The 17,274-nt window shown below is 36.1% G+C and overlaps 1 protein-coding gene across 1 annotated transcript in view; it reads left to right on the forward strand.

The window, feature by feature from the left end:
* The window catches only part of LOC116175972 (tribbles homolog 2), a 44,643-nt gene extending 29,895 nt beyond the window's left edge, over positions 1-14,748 (forward strand). Inside the window, exons 3-4 of the mRNA XM_031494372.1 lie at positions 10,086-10,277; positions 13,805-14,748. Coding sequence (XP_031350232.1) covers positions 10,086-10,277; positions 13,805-14,057 — 445 coding nt within the window. The 3' untranslated portion in view covers positions 14,058-14,748. The remainder of the gene's footprint in view (positions 1-10,085; positions 10,278-13,804) is intronic.
* The last annotated feature ends 2,526 nt before the right edge of the window (positions 14,749-17,274 follow it).

Raw genomic sequence — 17,274 nt, forward strand, 5'->3', positions numbered from 1 at the left:
AACTTTCATTGCCTATCTATTTTAGCAATTACGATTCATCATATCCGCTAGAAACGGTCGTGTCATAAACTAAATTTAAACTTTTGACATATTTTTTGATGCCGTATATTCGAGTGCGGTTACAAATTTTAGTATAATTAAAAGGTTAATGTCGAAATTTGCCCGTTTAAATATAAAGCGAGTATTTTTGGCACCTCGCTTTTGCAATGAATGCAATTACAACAGCAACAGTTTTGTAACTTCGAGTTTCAATCGAACCGCTTTATGTCGGAACGTTAAAACTCCATACGGACCATATTTCTTCATTTGTGAGTGCGATTATTTATTTACTTTGCATCCAGATTGGTTTTTGCGAAATTTTCCATCGAACATTAGTGCGTATTAGCATCTATTGAAGGCAACATACGGTAGAAAAGGATGCGCGAAAGGCCGAAATGCGCACAGAACCCTAGTTTAAAAATGAGGCAGCATCAATATTACTGCTGTTATGAAAATGTATTGTTCCAGCCAAAAGCGATGAAAGCTTATTATAGTGTAGGTACCATAAACCCGAGCATATAAACCAATAAATTGATTCCAGCTTCGAGTAGGCATGCTGAATAAGTCAAGATTTAGATCAAATTTGGCCATCTGCGGTTTCTACTACGCGACGATCCAGTGCAGACATCTCGCTCATCGTACGGGTCATTTTTTAAAATACCCAAAAATGCATGTACTATATAGACCGTTCAATACCAATTATTTCCATTTCGACTTTTCCAAACTTGGCACTTAGTACCAATATGTTTAGGAATGCGTGTTCTTTCTTTTCAAAAAGTTTGGTTGTAGATATACAGGGTGGCCATCATGTATGGAATATAGTATATATTTCGGTTATGTCCTATAATAAGGCAGCATTCCATTGTTTTTACTAAAGAAAACAAATGAATAACGAAAAACAATTGAATTTTTTTTAAATAGCAATGCACTTTCATTAGGTTCATTTGGTAGAGATTTTTTTTTCTTGTCAATTATGTACCACGTTCTAACCACTGTAGAAGAAATTAATTTTTATTTCAAGCTTTTTGTGATGATTATTTTGAACATTCATTGCGATGAAAACCATTTTACTGCTAATTTCGTTTTGCCTTTAAGGTTTAATAAGAAACGTAAACGTTCATTTGTTTTATTTTGATGTAGGATATCGGGATTAATTTAAATTATAATACATTTTTTTGAAAAATTTTCTTGAATAAGGGTAGTAACATGTTATATCATCGAAAAGAGAAAAAAAAATGTCTATCAAATGAGCCTAATGAAAGGATGCTCTGCCATTTAATAAAATTCAATTGTTTTTCGTTACTGAAATAAAAATAATTATATGTCAAAACAAATTTCATATATCAAAATTTTGTATACATTCGATATTTACCGAGATAAAATATATATGATACTCCATACATGATGGGCACCCTGTATTTTCTTGAACGACTACAGCAGATCCACTGCTTCTATAATCTATAGTGAAGAAGGAAGACATCTTTTTGAGAACAATTACTATTCAAACCTTGGGGATTTCATTGTAATATTGAGATTTTAAGTTTAGTATATTTAGTCCAATAAACAAAAAACGTATGATACCCCCCTCCCCCTCCCCATGGTGAGGCGTAAAAAATTAGCACCTTTTACTTCTTCTTATAGTACAGTTCTATGCCAAAAAAATAGAAAAAATAATTCGTGTAGTTCCAATTTTTTCGGGAATGTGTAGTTGAATATCCCCTGATGATTGTGTACTGAACTCCCGAGCGATTTCGCTGCCGCCGTAGGGAAGAGAGGGGGTTGGAGGTACAGTTTTTCGGCTATATCTCGAAAATTGTGGGCCGTGGGCAAAAATTTTCTTATCAAAATCGAAAGCTCATACAATGTTCTACAAGTTCGTTACTATACATTTTTTCCAACACACGCATCGTTTTCCACCTTTTCCAAGGCGTCCATCGTCACCTCTTTTGCAACCCCATTGTTGTGTAGGGAGTGATTTCTCCAATCACTGCTGAATTTGGAAATTTAAGAAAGGAATTCAGCAGTTCTATGGACTGAATGTTTTGGGGCACATGTAGCTGTGAGAGGTGTAGAATATGCTCCTAGAGAAAAGGAAGATTACAATCAAACGACAATCGATAATAATCGCGTTTGATTATTCTCTTAAATTAATGGATTATTAAGGATCCTCAGATCCTTTATAGTTTTGTATTGTCGTCCGTCCGTCTGTGTGCGCTCTAACTCTTTTTAAAAGTGGTCGATTGTGTTGAAGTTTGGTGTACGGGTACTTTGGACATTAAGCACGGGCGCTATTGATTTTCAGGAAGCTGGTTCAACAGGAACAAAAGTTATAGGGCTTCGAGTGAATCAGGAACAGGAAAAACTGCGTGCTCAATATAATAGAAATCAACATATTTCATTCCCTAGGTCATGTATCAAGTTCGGACTTTCGCTAGATTATTCCTTATGACTCGTAGATGTGTAATAATTCAATATAACTCTTCTCTGTGGTATAGGTCAAAAGTTTTAGAGCAAAATGTACCCAAAATTATTCTTTAAACATAAATTTGGAGTTGTAAAAGCTTTCAAACGCATTATCTTGATACTGAAAGAGTACATCACGTCCACATTTGATAACCGCATGTGTGTGATTCAAAGATGTTCAATTATTTTTCTGATGCCACATGGATTTTGACCAAAATATGTCAAAATCTTTATTTATGCACCAAGATCGTTGGGAAAAAGACTAGGGGCATTATCTCAATGCCCAAGACATGAATGTGATGCATTTTTGGTGACCACGTGGATTTTGATCAAAACATGTCAAAATCGTTATTTATGCACCAAGATCGTTGGGAAAAAGACCAAGAGCATTCTCTCAATGACCAAAACGTGAATTTGATCTATTTCTCGCGAGCACATGAATTTTGATCAAAACTTGTCAAAATCGTTATTTATACACCAAAATCGTTCGAAAAAAGACCAAGAGCATTATCTCAATGACCAAAACATGAATTTGATCTCTTTATGGCGACTACATGGATTTTGAGTAAAACATGTGAAAATCGTTATTCTTGCACTGATATCGTTGGTAACAAGAATAAGAGCATTATCTCAATGACTAAGACATGAATTTGATGCATGTTAACTATAAAATGTATTATGTAAGATTAAAATAAATTGTCGTTAAAAGTGATTGTAATACTGAGAATCCTTCGATATTTTGTTGTATCGGTTTATTTGATTAATCAGTATAATCGATTATTTTCAATATTCGATTTCTCGATTATTCAAACCTGTACTCACTTAGTGCTAGTCAGGACCGTGTCTAGGACCATTAATCCAAAAACATCAACAATCGAAAAAATCTAAATTTCGTTTGCGAGCTAAAACTAAAAACTTTATTTGTGAATACGGTACTTATCAAGCGAAAATGATCGATGACGAGGCGCATTCGTTGGCGAGGTCAAAACTTCAATAGCGAATATCTTGATTCTCGATAGTTGAGTGTCGGAAAAAGGTACTTACAAAGGGAGAATGATAGATGTCAACAAGACGCATCCGTCGATATGGTCACAACCTCAAGTGTGAATGTCCCGATAACGAAGTGTCGGAAGAGGGTAGGGTACTTACTTGATACTAAGTGTTGGAATTGTCTTGTAAGTTAAACGCTGTTAATGGTGGACACAAGAGATCCATGGGTGCGGAAAAGTGTGTTTTTAAAAAAATTAATAATTATTACATTTATTCGATATGCAATTAAATCAAGTGAAAATGAGGAAAAGTACAACATTTATTAGTCTTCACAGAAGCGAGATTGTTGAAGTTGGAATTGTATGGTGGAGAAACCTTACCTAACCATTTTGCATTTCGACTCAAAAGTGTGTGAAATACGCCCATTTATGGCATTTTTGGTCTCGTTTTGACCTCCATCCAAATACCACTGTCATCCGACCAGCTTTCGGCACCCTAAAGTTGTTATACCTAAGATACTTACCTGCGGAACCTCCAACTTGACAAAAAAAAGTGAATGTGCTATCAAACCACAAACAATCGAAACGTTATTGGTACTTTCACAGCAAGCAAAAAATATCATGCAGAATAAATTTTTTTCATAAATCAATATTTTAAAAAAATTCCCTCTTGTATACCCCATCGCTTTACACACTGTATAAAGGTAACCATTAATCATTAAATTGTGTTTGACAATAAATTTAGTGTGTACTGTTACTTTTTGTCCCGCGTCGCGTTTTTCTCCCTCAGGGAGAAAAAAGTGACACTTTAGTTCCTTAAATGAATGACGAAACACGCTGATTTACTCCACGGAGTATAAAAAATATTTACTCAGCCACACTGACGTCATTGGACATATCAATATGTAATGTTAAATGTATCTTACTAACAATGGTATTTCTTTCGACAAATTATGCTAATTACGTCATAGTCGCTTACGTCAATTACCCCGGCCCAGGCATAGCAAGTAGTTTTGCTCATTGACGAAAGGCGGCAATGGAAAAGTTAAAAACAATTCGCCAAAGTTATATTTATAAATAAACGTCCTCCATTTGGAAAATAGTGACCGAGGGGCACGACTTTTGTGAAATGTGCGACTACCCAAAATTTGAACTACATTGCTAAACGCATGGAAGTTATTATAGACTCAAAAATCATGATATACCCAATGAATACAAAATGGGCTGGGAACAGAGGCAAAATTACTCCAAATTAAAAGATCTCATGCGACTTATGGACTCGCTTTCAATTATTTCCGGCCTCATGATCATAAATCCTTAAATGTGTAAACAAATAATAATTTCTGTATGTATCGTGAATTCCCGCATACAATTTTTTGAATTTTAACTAAATTTGTGAAGTACCAAAAGTTTTTTATGCCAAGAAACATTCTCATGATTCGTAGCGTTTTATTTATTGCCCCTAAACATTCTTCGACTATCTAGCCACTTGAATCTTGAAATTTTTCAATTGAAATAAAAAGTTACCAAATGTAAATATTGTACGTTCGCGTGTGAGGTTATCGTTGATATAATACGAAGGCTGGTCGAGTTTCATTCAAATCATCAACCAATACTAAAAAATTAATCAAAAAAGAACCTCATGTTCTCTTCGTTTCCCAACTATTGTTTATCATTGGCCGCTCCTGTGTTATGTTTACATAGGAAAATTTGGTAGAGAAGACAAAAGAATGAATGAACATGAACTTGAACTTACCAACCCAAAAAAGAGAGATTAATCGAGTTTTTTGTTCGATAAGATTACTCTTTTTCAATTTAGCACTAATTAACTAAAAAATAGATACCCGGAGATGTTTCAGTGTCAGATGCGGTTAAATTGCACAATATGCGTTTCCGGGGGCTTTGGCTGCACGGTGCCGGCCAGTGAACTCGAAGTTTCTGTTCGCAACCAATAACGGAGAAAGCGGAGGAGTCGCGATTTTTTTACGTAAAAGAAAGTGTCATTTCTCTTACTTATTGCGACAACCTCTTCGATTTGCCGTAACTCTTTTTATTTGTATAGTCGGTCGTTGGCGCAAGTGAAATGCGGGAGACTGTGTGATCGCTGTTATTACAAGACCCATTGCACCAGTCTGTATTAGAAATTTCTTGTCATTTTGTAACTGGTGTGTACACCTATGTTTTAAGTACACAAATTTCGTAAGTAAGGAGCTCAATGATCCACTTGAGATTTTTCTACGGGTCGCCCTAAAAATTGCGTGTTGCCACTTGACAGCCACTGTGGTAGGTACTGTAATAAAAAAAATTGCGACAGCTTAGGAAATCGCGTTTATGGAATAGTAAAGATTATAACAAAATAAGCCGTTGAGACTGTAGTCACGTAAAGTTATAATTATTGTGTGATAAGGGTTTCAACACACTTCTAGGTGCGATACCATTCATGTTTATTTTAAAAAAGTAAGCTCGGAAATGAAGAAATTTTGCAATTTACTTTGAGGTCAACGAAACCTGTTCAAAACATCAAAGTGGCGTTTTTGTGACTTCTAAGTAAATGATTTCAGATTATTAACCAAAGATGGTATTACCGGTATACGTGACTGAAAAATAATAAATATTAGCTGTATTGAGGTTCATTACTGCGATGATTGACGACTGGTACATTATTTTCTTCTCTAATTAAATTCACTCCCCCCAATCTCACGTATCTAATAATCTAACGTAATACGTCCAGAGTTAAAATGTATGTATATTATCATTGTTTAAATACTTTAATTTAAACAATGATATTATATTGTCCACTATTTTAGAGTAAAGTAATGTATAATTCCAAGACACGATACGAAGACACTTCCCCCAATGAAAATCTCCTCTAAGGTGATTTCTTTTCAGGAATATTGTGGCAGGTATCTCCAAAACTGCTTCTAATAAAGATTTCTAAATCTGCAGAAAGGTGTCTAGTAAAATGTTAAGAAAATTAACAAAAATGATTATAAGCTTTTCAAAGGGATTTCCATGAAAATTTCAATGATTCATAAAAAGATTTTCAGGTTGTGGTAACAGTTGCTTAGTATTATTTGAGTAGAGTTTCTGAGAATTTTAAAATGATTTTTGTGGGACTTTTAAGATATTTATATTTAAGACAATTGAAGAGGAGATTTTTAAAGTATTTTAGATCCAACGATGTTTCAAGAATCCGGAAAATATTTTTCAACTTTCTACAAACGGATTGCCTGAATCCAAAGTTAACAGTAACACTCGGAAACACAAACGCTATTTTTAAGAAGATTAATAACATGTTTTTCAAGGTGGTTTCTAGAAAGACTGTCTTCAAAAATGTTCGTCAAACACATATGAGCATCATGGATAGAATGAGCCGGCGCTCCGTCACGTTGAAACACAGTGGTTTTTTTAATGTAATGTCTCAAATAACGGTACAATAACATCTACTAATGATAATAATAATAAGAATATGATGTATTGTGCTACTGTGTGCTATTTTTCATAAACGAATTTGGTGCACAAGTAATGATTAATAATATCCGCTGCCCTCGCTAAGGGTGTATCGAAACCACAGTGTGAAACAGACAGAGATGTATAAACTGCTCCTTTAATTGTGAATTAATACCGTGGTAGTCCAAAGTAAGAAAGATACGACAAACGAATGTTCAGTCACACTAGTGAAGTTTTCTTACCAAAATCTCGATCGCGCGTATTTATTTCATTTACGCAAACAAGTTTTTAGTGAAGTTGAGGTAACGCTTATGTGCTCGATTTTCCGTCGTCTATCTGTTCCAACGAGATCTCGACTCCTGGCCCACCTAGAGACTTCGGGTTTTCGCTAATTGATAGCTGCTATGGTCTATATTTGCCCGTTGTATTACCCATCATTTACAGTTGTGTTACGCGGAACACCCACGAGTGGGCGTTTCCACGCAAATGCAGCCACTGCCGGAAAACATTACTCATATTTAAATGTTTATTATTCAAAAACGGTTGAAGATATGACACACATGCCCTCGTTTTTGTGTACTCGCTCGTCCGAAATTCTCATTCATTATACGGTTTGTGTCACGAAGTACCAAATTCATACCAATGCCGAGCGAGCCGAAGGAGAGATCGGCACAAGTCAATCACTCTGGACCATTCTCGGAGCCATTATACGGTTCCGGTCACGAAATACCGAATTTATACCAATGCCCAGTGAATCGAGGATGAGATCGGTACAAGTCAAAAGCTCCCTCGAAAGTGTGGGTCATTAACGATTCCGGTCACGAAATATCGAGTTTATACCAATCCCCAACAAACTAAGGGCTCGATCGGCATAGATCACCCGGTTATTTGAAATTCTGAGTCGTTCGTTATACGGTTCCGGTCACGAAGTACAGAGTTCACACCAACGTCGAGCGAACCGAACGCGAGATCGAGATCAGTCAACCGCTCATCCCATCCGAGATTCTAGGCCTTTCGTTATTATGGTTCCTTTCACGAAATACCGCGTTCATATCTATGCCGAGCGAGCCGAAGGTGTTTTAAATTCTAATGCTTACTCATGTCAAATTTCTCAGTGAATTCAGAATGTGACACTCAGTAGAAGCGTTTAACCCTAGGTTATTTGTGGGTTTAGGAATTTTTTTTCTAATGCAAAGTCGTACAAAAATTCGAGGCCAGTATACGGATCCGGATAATACAGCGACGTTTTTATTACTGCTATAAGAGTTCCTCCTTTGCTGTTGTCAGTTTAGATTCTCAAGTTTGAACATATCCCAACCTTAACTGTTCGGGAGATAAACGATCACACATCCCCCCTACCTCAAAATGACGGCAATCAATCCCTCTATCATATTTAAGACATTTTGTACCAATAAAAAAATATCAACGAGACGATTCTTTTTCGGTTCTGTGTTAGTTATTGCTAGCCGTAGTCGTCTTGATGAAAATATTTAGATGTTGGTGGGTTTGTATACGTCGAGATAAAGACGTGTCATTAGATGACTTAACGACAATTTGTAAATTATCACATCCCAAACGAAAATCGGTAATTGCTCGCCTTGATGCATCACACCACCACAACTCGCTTCTAAATATATCATACACGTAAACAAGAGAGGTTACGCTAATATCTGCGTAGTCGAGTAAGTCGCTTATGGGGTCGGTGTTTGAATGCCAGGTAAAACACATGTTTCACCTCTCGAACATGTGGGTGAGTTTTCGCTACAAATCTATAAGTTTTGACTTTGGCCGTCGCTTTGAAATTTATAATTAGAAATACGTATATACATTCTACATTTACATTGAAAATTGACATTCATTTTTAATTACCTATCGATCACTGTTTCCATAACCTGGTTGCAGGCTACAATTATAATGAACTGGTTGAATTAGATCTGCCCAATTTTCCTTTGATGGGGAATAAGCTCGGTAACGCGCACCTGGCACGCATACGCCATACTATGAGTGGATATGAATGGTCAATGGATTTCGAAATTCTGTCTGAAAAAAATATTAATCTACTCAATGCGATGCTTAAGTTGACATGATGGCTCGCAAGAAACGAATTTTTGGTAATTTCTTGATATTTTGTTACTCACGAAAGTTAAAACGACTATTGTTGGGAAAATGGGGCATTTTAGTACCCACATTTTTTTAAAATTAAAGATTCACTATGATATTGACATTTGTGAATCCTCTTCGATATTTCACCAATATTTTGCATTCGATTTTGTGAACGTTTGCAATTATCAGGCACCATTTAGACCGAGAAAGGCGAATTTAATGGCATTCCATAATAATTTATGCAAAAAATTCAGTGGTTATTCTTCTGTAGAAAACTTTGCATTAGTATTATGTGTTTAGGTTATGTTTTTAAAGGAAAATTTACCACGAATGAATAAGCGTGCTTGCATACTCTCTGCATTTTGGACGGTGTTGGTGTATTAGTAATCAATGATTAATAATAATTTGTGCAATTGGAATTTGTGCCGTTTTGAGATAGAGAGTCGGTTATTAATTTTGTAGTCGCAATATATTCGTGGAAATAAACAAAATAGGTTAGTTTATTGGCCAACAATCACAAGCAATAATTTTTCTACTGAGATAAACTGAAATGCCCTTTAGCTTATATAGATTGAGCAATTTTGAAATATATGGCTCTGTTTACTTGGGCACGTTTTGCACACAGGCACACAATTTAAGGTTTTATATAAAGAGAATTAATTGTAATGCTTTTACAATGTTTACGTTAACATTAGGTAATATAGCAGTGTGTTGAAACATGGTAATCTTCACTTATTGGGACCGTGCTTTTGATATCTTAATATACGCATTTACATTGTGAATTGTTTAGATAATTTTGGAAATAATCGTACTTCAAATATTGCATCCGCCAGATTACTTGCTATTAGAAAAATTAATGGTGTAAGCTGGGTGTAGACGGTATTTGTGTAAGAATTCCGCAACTGCGACATGTTGAAACTAAGTAGATACGTCACCATGAGTGTTTAAATGTTGAGTAAATTACATTACAAAATCTATCTGTACTGTGATGTGAATCACTCTTTCGAAAATTCTAAAACTAATTTTTGGCTTTAATTGCAGGACGGAATTAAAACTGGAATCGCTTGAAGACGCCGTCGTATTAGAAGAACCCGAAAGCGACTGGCTCCACGACAAACGAGGATGTCCCGCCTACGTCAGCCCGGAAATTCTCAAAGCTGGAGCCCATTATTCCGGAAAGGCAGCTGATATGTGGTCGTTAGGAGTAATCCTTTACACGATGCTTGTCGGAAGGTAAAAAAAATCCTATAATTAATTAACTTGGCGACGGCGACGATAATGTTTTGATATTAGTTCACAAGGATGGCTTTAACTAAGATAAATAATTTGCGACACTAGTTAGTGACATTCACAATGATCATTTTGAAATTGTACAGTAAAGGCGATGAACCTACCAATTAATCAAATAAATATGTAATTGCGGAATGTCACACACACTGCACATAGTAAGTACTAAGTTCATATTTAGAACGCGTTTTTCAAACTGATACGGCAATAGGAAATTAATGACTATTTCAAATTGTTGACCATCAACACTTTAATGGCGATTTTATTTTTTCTGTTGCTAGATGACATTTTTACCGCTCCCGCTTTTCTTATGGAATTTCACCCCCCTGCCTTTCCTGATAATAAGCACGTGCCAGTTTTGAGGTGTAGAAATGTGCTGCCTTGAACCCTCGGACGCCATCGATATCATTTTTTTTTTACATTTGGGACGTTTCTTCAATATGGGTTCGATGACTGGTGCTGGGAGTTCAAATTTTATCTCTTTCGTGGAAAAAGATACGAGCTTTTCTGACCCTTTACCAATTTGCAATTTTGCTCATACACATTTCACAATAAATTAGCCAATATACGTACCAGACGGTGGTTTTGATTGGTACAAAAAAGAGAATGTAGCGGTTAAGGGATCTTGGTCACCTTATCCGTCCAATTACCGTGTTTCTGATTGACTGCAGAGTACTTAATGGCACTGTTTTCGGAGAATTTGAATCTGTTATCAGAATTTCCATAACACACTAGATGTAGAAGCTACAGGCTACTAAGACTTTCTTATTTCTTATGGACGCCATATTGGGTTTACGGATTGAGGTAACGGACAAAGAACATTCATTGAAATGCATTCATTCCGTAAAAATCCAATATGGCGCCCGTAAAAAATAAGAAAGTAAATAGTACCCTAGCTTCTACGTCTGGAAATGCTGATAACATATTTAGATTCACCGAAAAAAGTGCCCATGGACATAGGCTCGAGAGAAAAACAAGCGTAGATAACTAGATACGCAAAAATTTCTGGAAAATTCAACAAATTGGCGTAAGTAGGAACAATTCGTTCAGAAAAAAAGCTACCAAGGTCAGAAATGTATAGGTAAATTTCGGTTTGCCTGGCATATCTTCAGAAGTAATCGGAATTTTCCGGTTTTTTAGTTTACAGCACGATAATAACTCTTTAATTGCGCAACTTTTCTCCATTTTCACCATCGTAGTATCTTCTATTTGTTTCCGAGATCCCCATGATAGACGCATTCTTATTTTGGACACAGTGTTATTGAGTAGGTAAAGGGTGTCTAATTATGAAAATTATAATACGACGCACCCCGTCTTGGTCTAATGATCATTCTGGTTCACCTTACCTGTACTGGATGCACGAAGCGTGTCGCATATGGGGGTGTCGTGGTTCGATGCGTTTGCACTTGTGAATTACCGTGCTTCTGCTCCGAGGACTTTGCTCTTCGCAATTTTGTCTTCAAAGTCGATACCTCGGAACGACGCCTATTATTTTTAACTTTTACCACGCAGCGTTTATAATTAATTATATGCTCGTAGTAAAAATGACGACCCCTTGTGTGTTGGAAGCAGGTGCAGCTTACAACTTCATCCTTAAGATTTCTACAGGGCGTAAGAGCAGGTGAGCCGTACAGAACCGGAGACTACCAACATTTTTATAATGGGAGAAATCGGTGAATAACTCATTAAATGATGGTCACTTTTGAGAACTCCCGATTAACGTAGATACCACATAATTCTACCTGGTTTCGGGCAGGTGCAGATTTCGAAGGGGTTTACAAGATTTTTTGGTACCGCAAGGTATATTAATTGGTGCAGGTGCCACGCGCCTGGTATATATTTTTTTGTTTAGAAAACGTAAATGTGTTCGCAATTGTCGCCATCTGCTTACGCATTCCCGTTCCTTTTAGGAAACACGCTCATTTCTGTTGTAATGCCATAAAATGGCTGTCTTAGTATAAATCGTCGTTTCTTGGATTGTAACACTTTTCCTCGAGGGCCGAGAGGAAAAATCGTTATTTTTATTCCTTGTGGCTATCATGCGTAACGGATTCACCATATGCTTACAGGACACAGGTGATTGGTAACAACAATTCTAATGAAACAGCAGTTGGCATTAAGTAAGGGGTGGATCTTCTCATAATCTTGTGGGTATATCGGTTACCATATGCCGGAGAGATATTTTTGTTTTTTTTTTTTACTGCGCCCTTATACTATTAAACAAAAACAGGTGCGTTGTAATTACGCAAAAAACTTTCCATTATGTCTCTCAAATGCCGTTCTTGTTTTTCCACTACCTATGTAGTGTTTTCAACCGTAAAAAAATAAATATTTTGATCCCAGAAAATTTTAAACTACACCGTAAATATTATTGTTCCATTTTAATCATTGCTTAATCCTTAATTATTTCACGTTTATCGTGCCCTTCACGTTAGCACAGAAATTTTTTTGTCAGTCATTGACATCCAATTTGAAATTTGTAACCATTTGTTGCGTAAAATATGACGGACAATTTAGTATTGATTTGGTACCGAATAGCTTGCTTCTTCACTTTCCTTGTATTATATGATATAGTAGGGACCCAACACTGAACTCTTACCTACCGCTTTTCGATCATCAGTTGCATTCAGTACTGAATTCGACAACTCTATTTATTATGTGATGGTTTTGTCCGTCTATCTGTACCTGTATCTAACTCGAGAACGAAAAGACACAGCGATGTCAAACCTGCGCCAATCGATTTCTGCGAGTACAAAGATCAGTGCTATTGAATATGAGCCGGATCAAAAGTCTGGTTTCCGAATACGAGCGGACTGACAAAAAATCCCATACTGAAAATCGTATGCGATTCTTCGTATCTTGTTATTTATATGAGAATTCAGTGCAACTTAGCTTACAGCTTCAGGTCAGGCAATCGTGTAGTTTTCCGTCTGTCTATAGGTATAACTCTCAAACGGAAAGCTGATTGGTTCCTTTTGGTCCAAGTAAGAATCGTATTGAATTTAGAGTCACGGGGTAAAAATAGTCAAAGTTACAGTGACCAACGTAGAAGTTCGTATAATTGCATGTTTGAACCTTTACGGCGTAAAATATTAGACTTTTGTCGCAATAGAAAAACGTTGTGGGAGCCTTCAATGCTCCGTTCTATCGGTTTTATTTTTTAGATGCTTTGCACTGAACTAATATCAAAATGCCAAAATGAATCGCCGCTCCAAAATAGACGTCTGGGAAAGTTAACATTTCTTATTTAAAAATTTATCTATGTTTATTATGACGGAAAGACCACCCAAAACAACATTTTTGACCCCATGAACTATAAACGAGGCTTATCACAAAAATTGGCTATTTGATAAACTAGCCAAGCTTTATTCATCCCGTCACGTAAATACTAGCAAAATTAGTTCCTTGCTTTATCATTTTATCCTTTACCAACTTTAAAAATGAAAAAAACTAACAATCGGATTTTTTTTCAGATACCCATTTAACGATTCGGAGCACGCATCCCTCTTTGCAAAAATCTCCAGAGGTCACTTTATTATACCCGAATGTTTGTCATCCCGGGCGAGATGCCTCATACGTTCATTACTAAGAAGAGAACCATCAGAAAGAATCACATCGGAAGATATACTTTACCACCCGTGGTTGTCTCGCGAGGATCGAGACTGGCAGTCGAGAGCCTGCGATCAGTTAGTGCCAGAGTGTAGCTTATATGATGATGAAGATTAAGTAATATTGTTGCAATTTATTCTATGTGAAAATGTACATTCTGTTTTTGAAAAAAGTTGCATTATTTGTATGCAATAAGGTCTCTTTTGTATCTGCCTTTTGCATCACAAATGTTACAGTAATTATTTATTTGTTTAACTCTTACAATTAATTAAATTAAGCACCTATTCATATTATTGTTGTTAAATGAAATTGTTAAATTATGGAAAAATTGCAATGAAGTTAAATCGCTGACTGTTTATTAAATTCTGTTAACGCATCACGATATTAATTTAACTGTTAGAGAGTAAGATTGTTTAATTTAGAAATTTAAGACTGATATTTTTTCATTTGTTATATTGGTTTTAAAGGTGTTTTAATACAAGAAATAGCCATTTTGTAAAATATTACAAGGTTCTAGCTGCAGTGCAGTATGAAAATGTATTTAAGTAATAGACATAGAGTGATTATCGTGATGCCCTATGTACGTAAATTGTGAGTATTGTGATCTCGGTCGGGTAATGTCATATCTGACTTTTCTATTGTTAAAGGAACTGACTCATTGTACAGAACTTGTAAATCCGCGTTTCCTAATTTATATTTAGTTAAATATTAATTTTATGAATGATTGTAAATAGCTTCGCCTTGTATTGTGAATGATTTGATCCGTCGTCGTTGGTATATGTTATCGAAATAAAATTATTATTATTGATTTTGTTCCTTTTTCTACTTGTTATGGCAACAACTACATAGGTGGTATTGCGATAGTTTTGGGTCAACAAGCAATGGTTTGAGAAAAATTGAGTAAATCATATTTTTTTTCATTTTGCCTTTATTTTTGAGTGGGCGGAGTTTCAGCCAAGGTTGCTCTATCAACCCAACCCACTATACATTTACAAATATCCATGTTCGAACCAGGGGCCCTTAGAACCACAGTTCAGCTTTAACTGAACTGCGCCACACGGGCCGGTTCAGTAAAATTGATCGGTCTTTTCTGGTTTTTGATTATAAAATACATCCGTAGTCTAAATCCAAACTGTCTAGTATTAGACAATGGAAACACTGATAAATATGGTTTTTTAAAAACAAAAAGAAATTGTAAACTATATAGCAAATTAAATAGCGTAATTTTTGCAATGTGTAATATCACACCAGCCAAACACACGTATTATAATCGGAACAGTAAAGGTCCACGCAAACCGACGCGGGAGCGGGAACGGTACCGCACGCGGGAAATATTTCTACAGCGGGTTATGCGAGCACGCACACCGATGCGGCGGTTCGCACGCATATACCGCTGTAGAAATATTTCCCGCATCCGTACCGCTCCCGCGACCGCGTCGGTTTGGAACGTCCGTTATAAAGCTATAATGTTGTGGTAACATACCCCTATGGTTAGGCAACACACCATAAGAAAGAATAAAAGTTTGGGAAAAATACGAAACGCTCTGTGTATATGCAGAGTATGTTCTTTGGTATGTATGTGTTACCGGCATATATATGGTTACCGGCAAAGTGCGAAATCCGGCATTTTGCAAAATTCCTATTCCATAGGTATTTCGCGAAATGACCAATGTAGCAGGCAAAGTGAGAAATGGAACTCGAGACGCTTGATTTTCATGAAAAAAATTCTGGTTTTTCGATTGTAGTCTATCGAAGGAACTCAGGGATTTGGATACTGGAAAGGGCCTAGGCTGTTTCGAAAAACGCTAGAATATTCTGGTAAGACGGTGAACGACTCTGAAAAGTGCTCTTATAAGACTTCAGAACCTTCGGTCTTTTCTACAACTTTATTTTAGAATAGACCCTTCTGGGTACCCGGTGCCCTTCAAAACTTTGGAGTAGGTGTATTTTTAAATATTTGTATGTTCTTTGCAAAACGTAGTGTATATAGAAAGTCCTACATATAGAGCATTTGTAGGTATTTTATCATTATCACCTTCCAATATAGCGGTGTAGGTCTCCTTTTGCCGTGCCTACAGAGAAAGCTGAAAACTCTGATATATTGGACAAAAATGTTCAACAACCGATAAAGACGAAATATACTTACAATTGCAAACCACCTATAAGTTATGTAACACAGCTCTGGAATGCTCTTACAAAGAGTAGTTTCATTGTTTTGATGACTTCGATAGTCTTCTAGATCTTTTCTGTGATTTTTTAGATGTACTTATTAATATTAAATTAAATGAACTAGTAATATTCTACTGGGGTTTTCTGCAGGGGGTCTGAAAAGCTGATAGGCGATTATAGAGGCCGCATAAAATAAGTGGAGGAAAGGACGTAGAATGCTTATTTTATTGCTTTTGCTTTACTAAATCTTTCAATGTCTAGAGAAACGTTTAAAATACTCTTGAAACATTTGTTAGACTTTTTTCAATCAGAAAATCTCCCAGATGTCTGTGGTAAAAGAGCATATGCAGGACGTTATGAAAGGGTGGAAGAGCTCAGAAATCGGTCTAGCACAATAAGCTCCAAATGAAGTTTAACAAGTACCTACCTACAGCTTTTAGAACTTTACTAAGTAGTGCTTTCTTCCAGGGATCCTTTACATTATTTATGGAGTTGGTGGGAGTCTTATGCCCTTTCTCTAGGACTTTTCGGAGATAAACGAGCTAAAACGAGTCTATAGGTACGTAAAGGATGCAGAAAGTGGCTTACAAAGTGTACATCAATGTCTGCAAGCATATGGTGCGATATTATTGGAACAAAATCAAACTTTGTATGAATTAACGAATGGTAAAGCAATGATAAAACCATTGAATAAAAATATAAAACTTAAGACTTTTTGTGCGTAAGAAAAGACAAGAGAAATGAAATACATTACGCACGAAAAGGGACCAAGAAAAAACCTTCAATGGACAAAAAACCTATGGCATGGCATAACGCACACAAATACAAGAAATAAATCAACTACGACAACAAAATGAAAGCAAAATACGTGAATCAAACATCTCAAATTGTACAATCAAAATCGAGTCAAAATTCAGGTGCACAAATTAATGAAACAAGATAAATCAATTTAGTACAAAAACACATCTAGCCCTTACATACTAGAAATCAGACAGTTAATTCACACTTTCAAAAGCGGTAACCCGAGCAACTCGGGCATATTTTTCTTCTGGGTACCCTCGCATAGGGTTATTGCTGGAAATGAAGCAGAAGAATCGAACACCATTAGATCACATTGCAGCAATCAGGAAAAATATAATGGCGGAATATATTAATATCTCTACAT

This window comes from Photinus pyralis, unplaced genomic scaffold (genome assembly GCF_008802855.1).
Source record: "Photinus pyralis isolate 1611_PpyrPB1 unplaced genomic scaffold, Ppyr1.3 Ppyr1.4_LG7, whole genome shotgun sequence".
In the NCBI taxonomy this organism is placed as follows: domain Eukaryota; kingdom Metazoa; phylum Arthropoda; class Insecta; order Coleoptera; family Lampyridae; genus Photinus; species Photinus pyralis.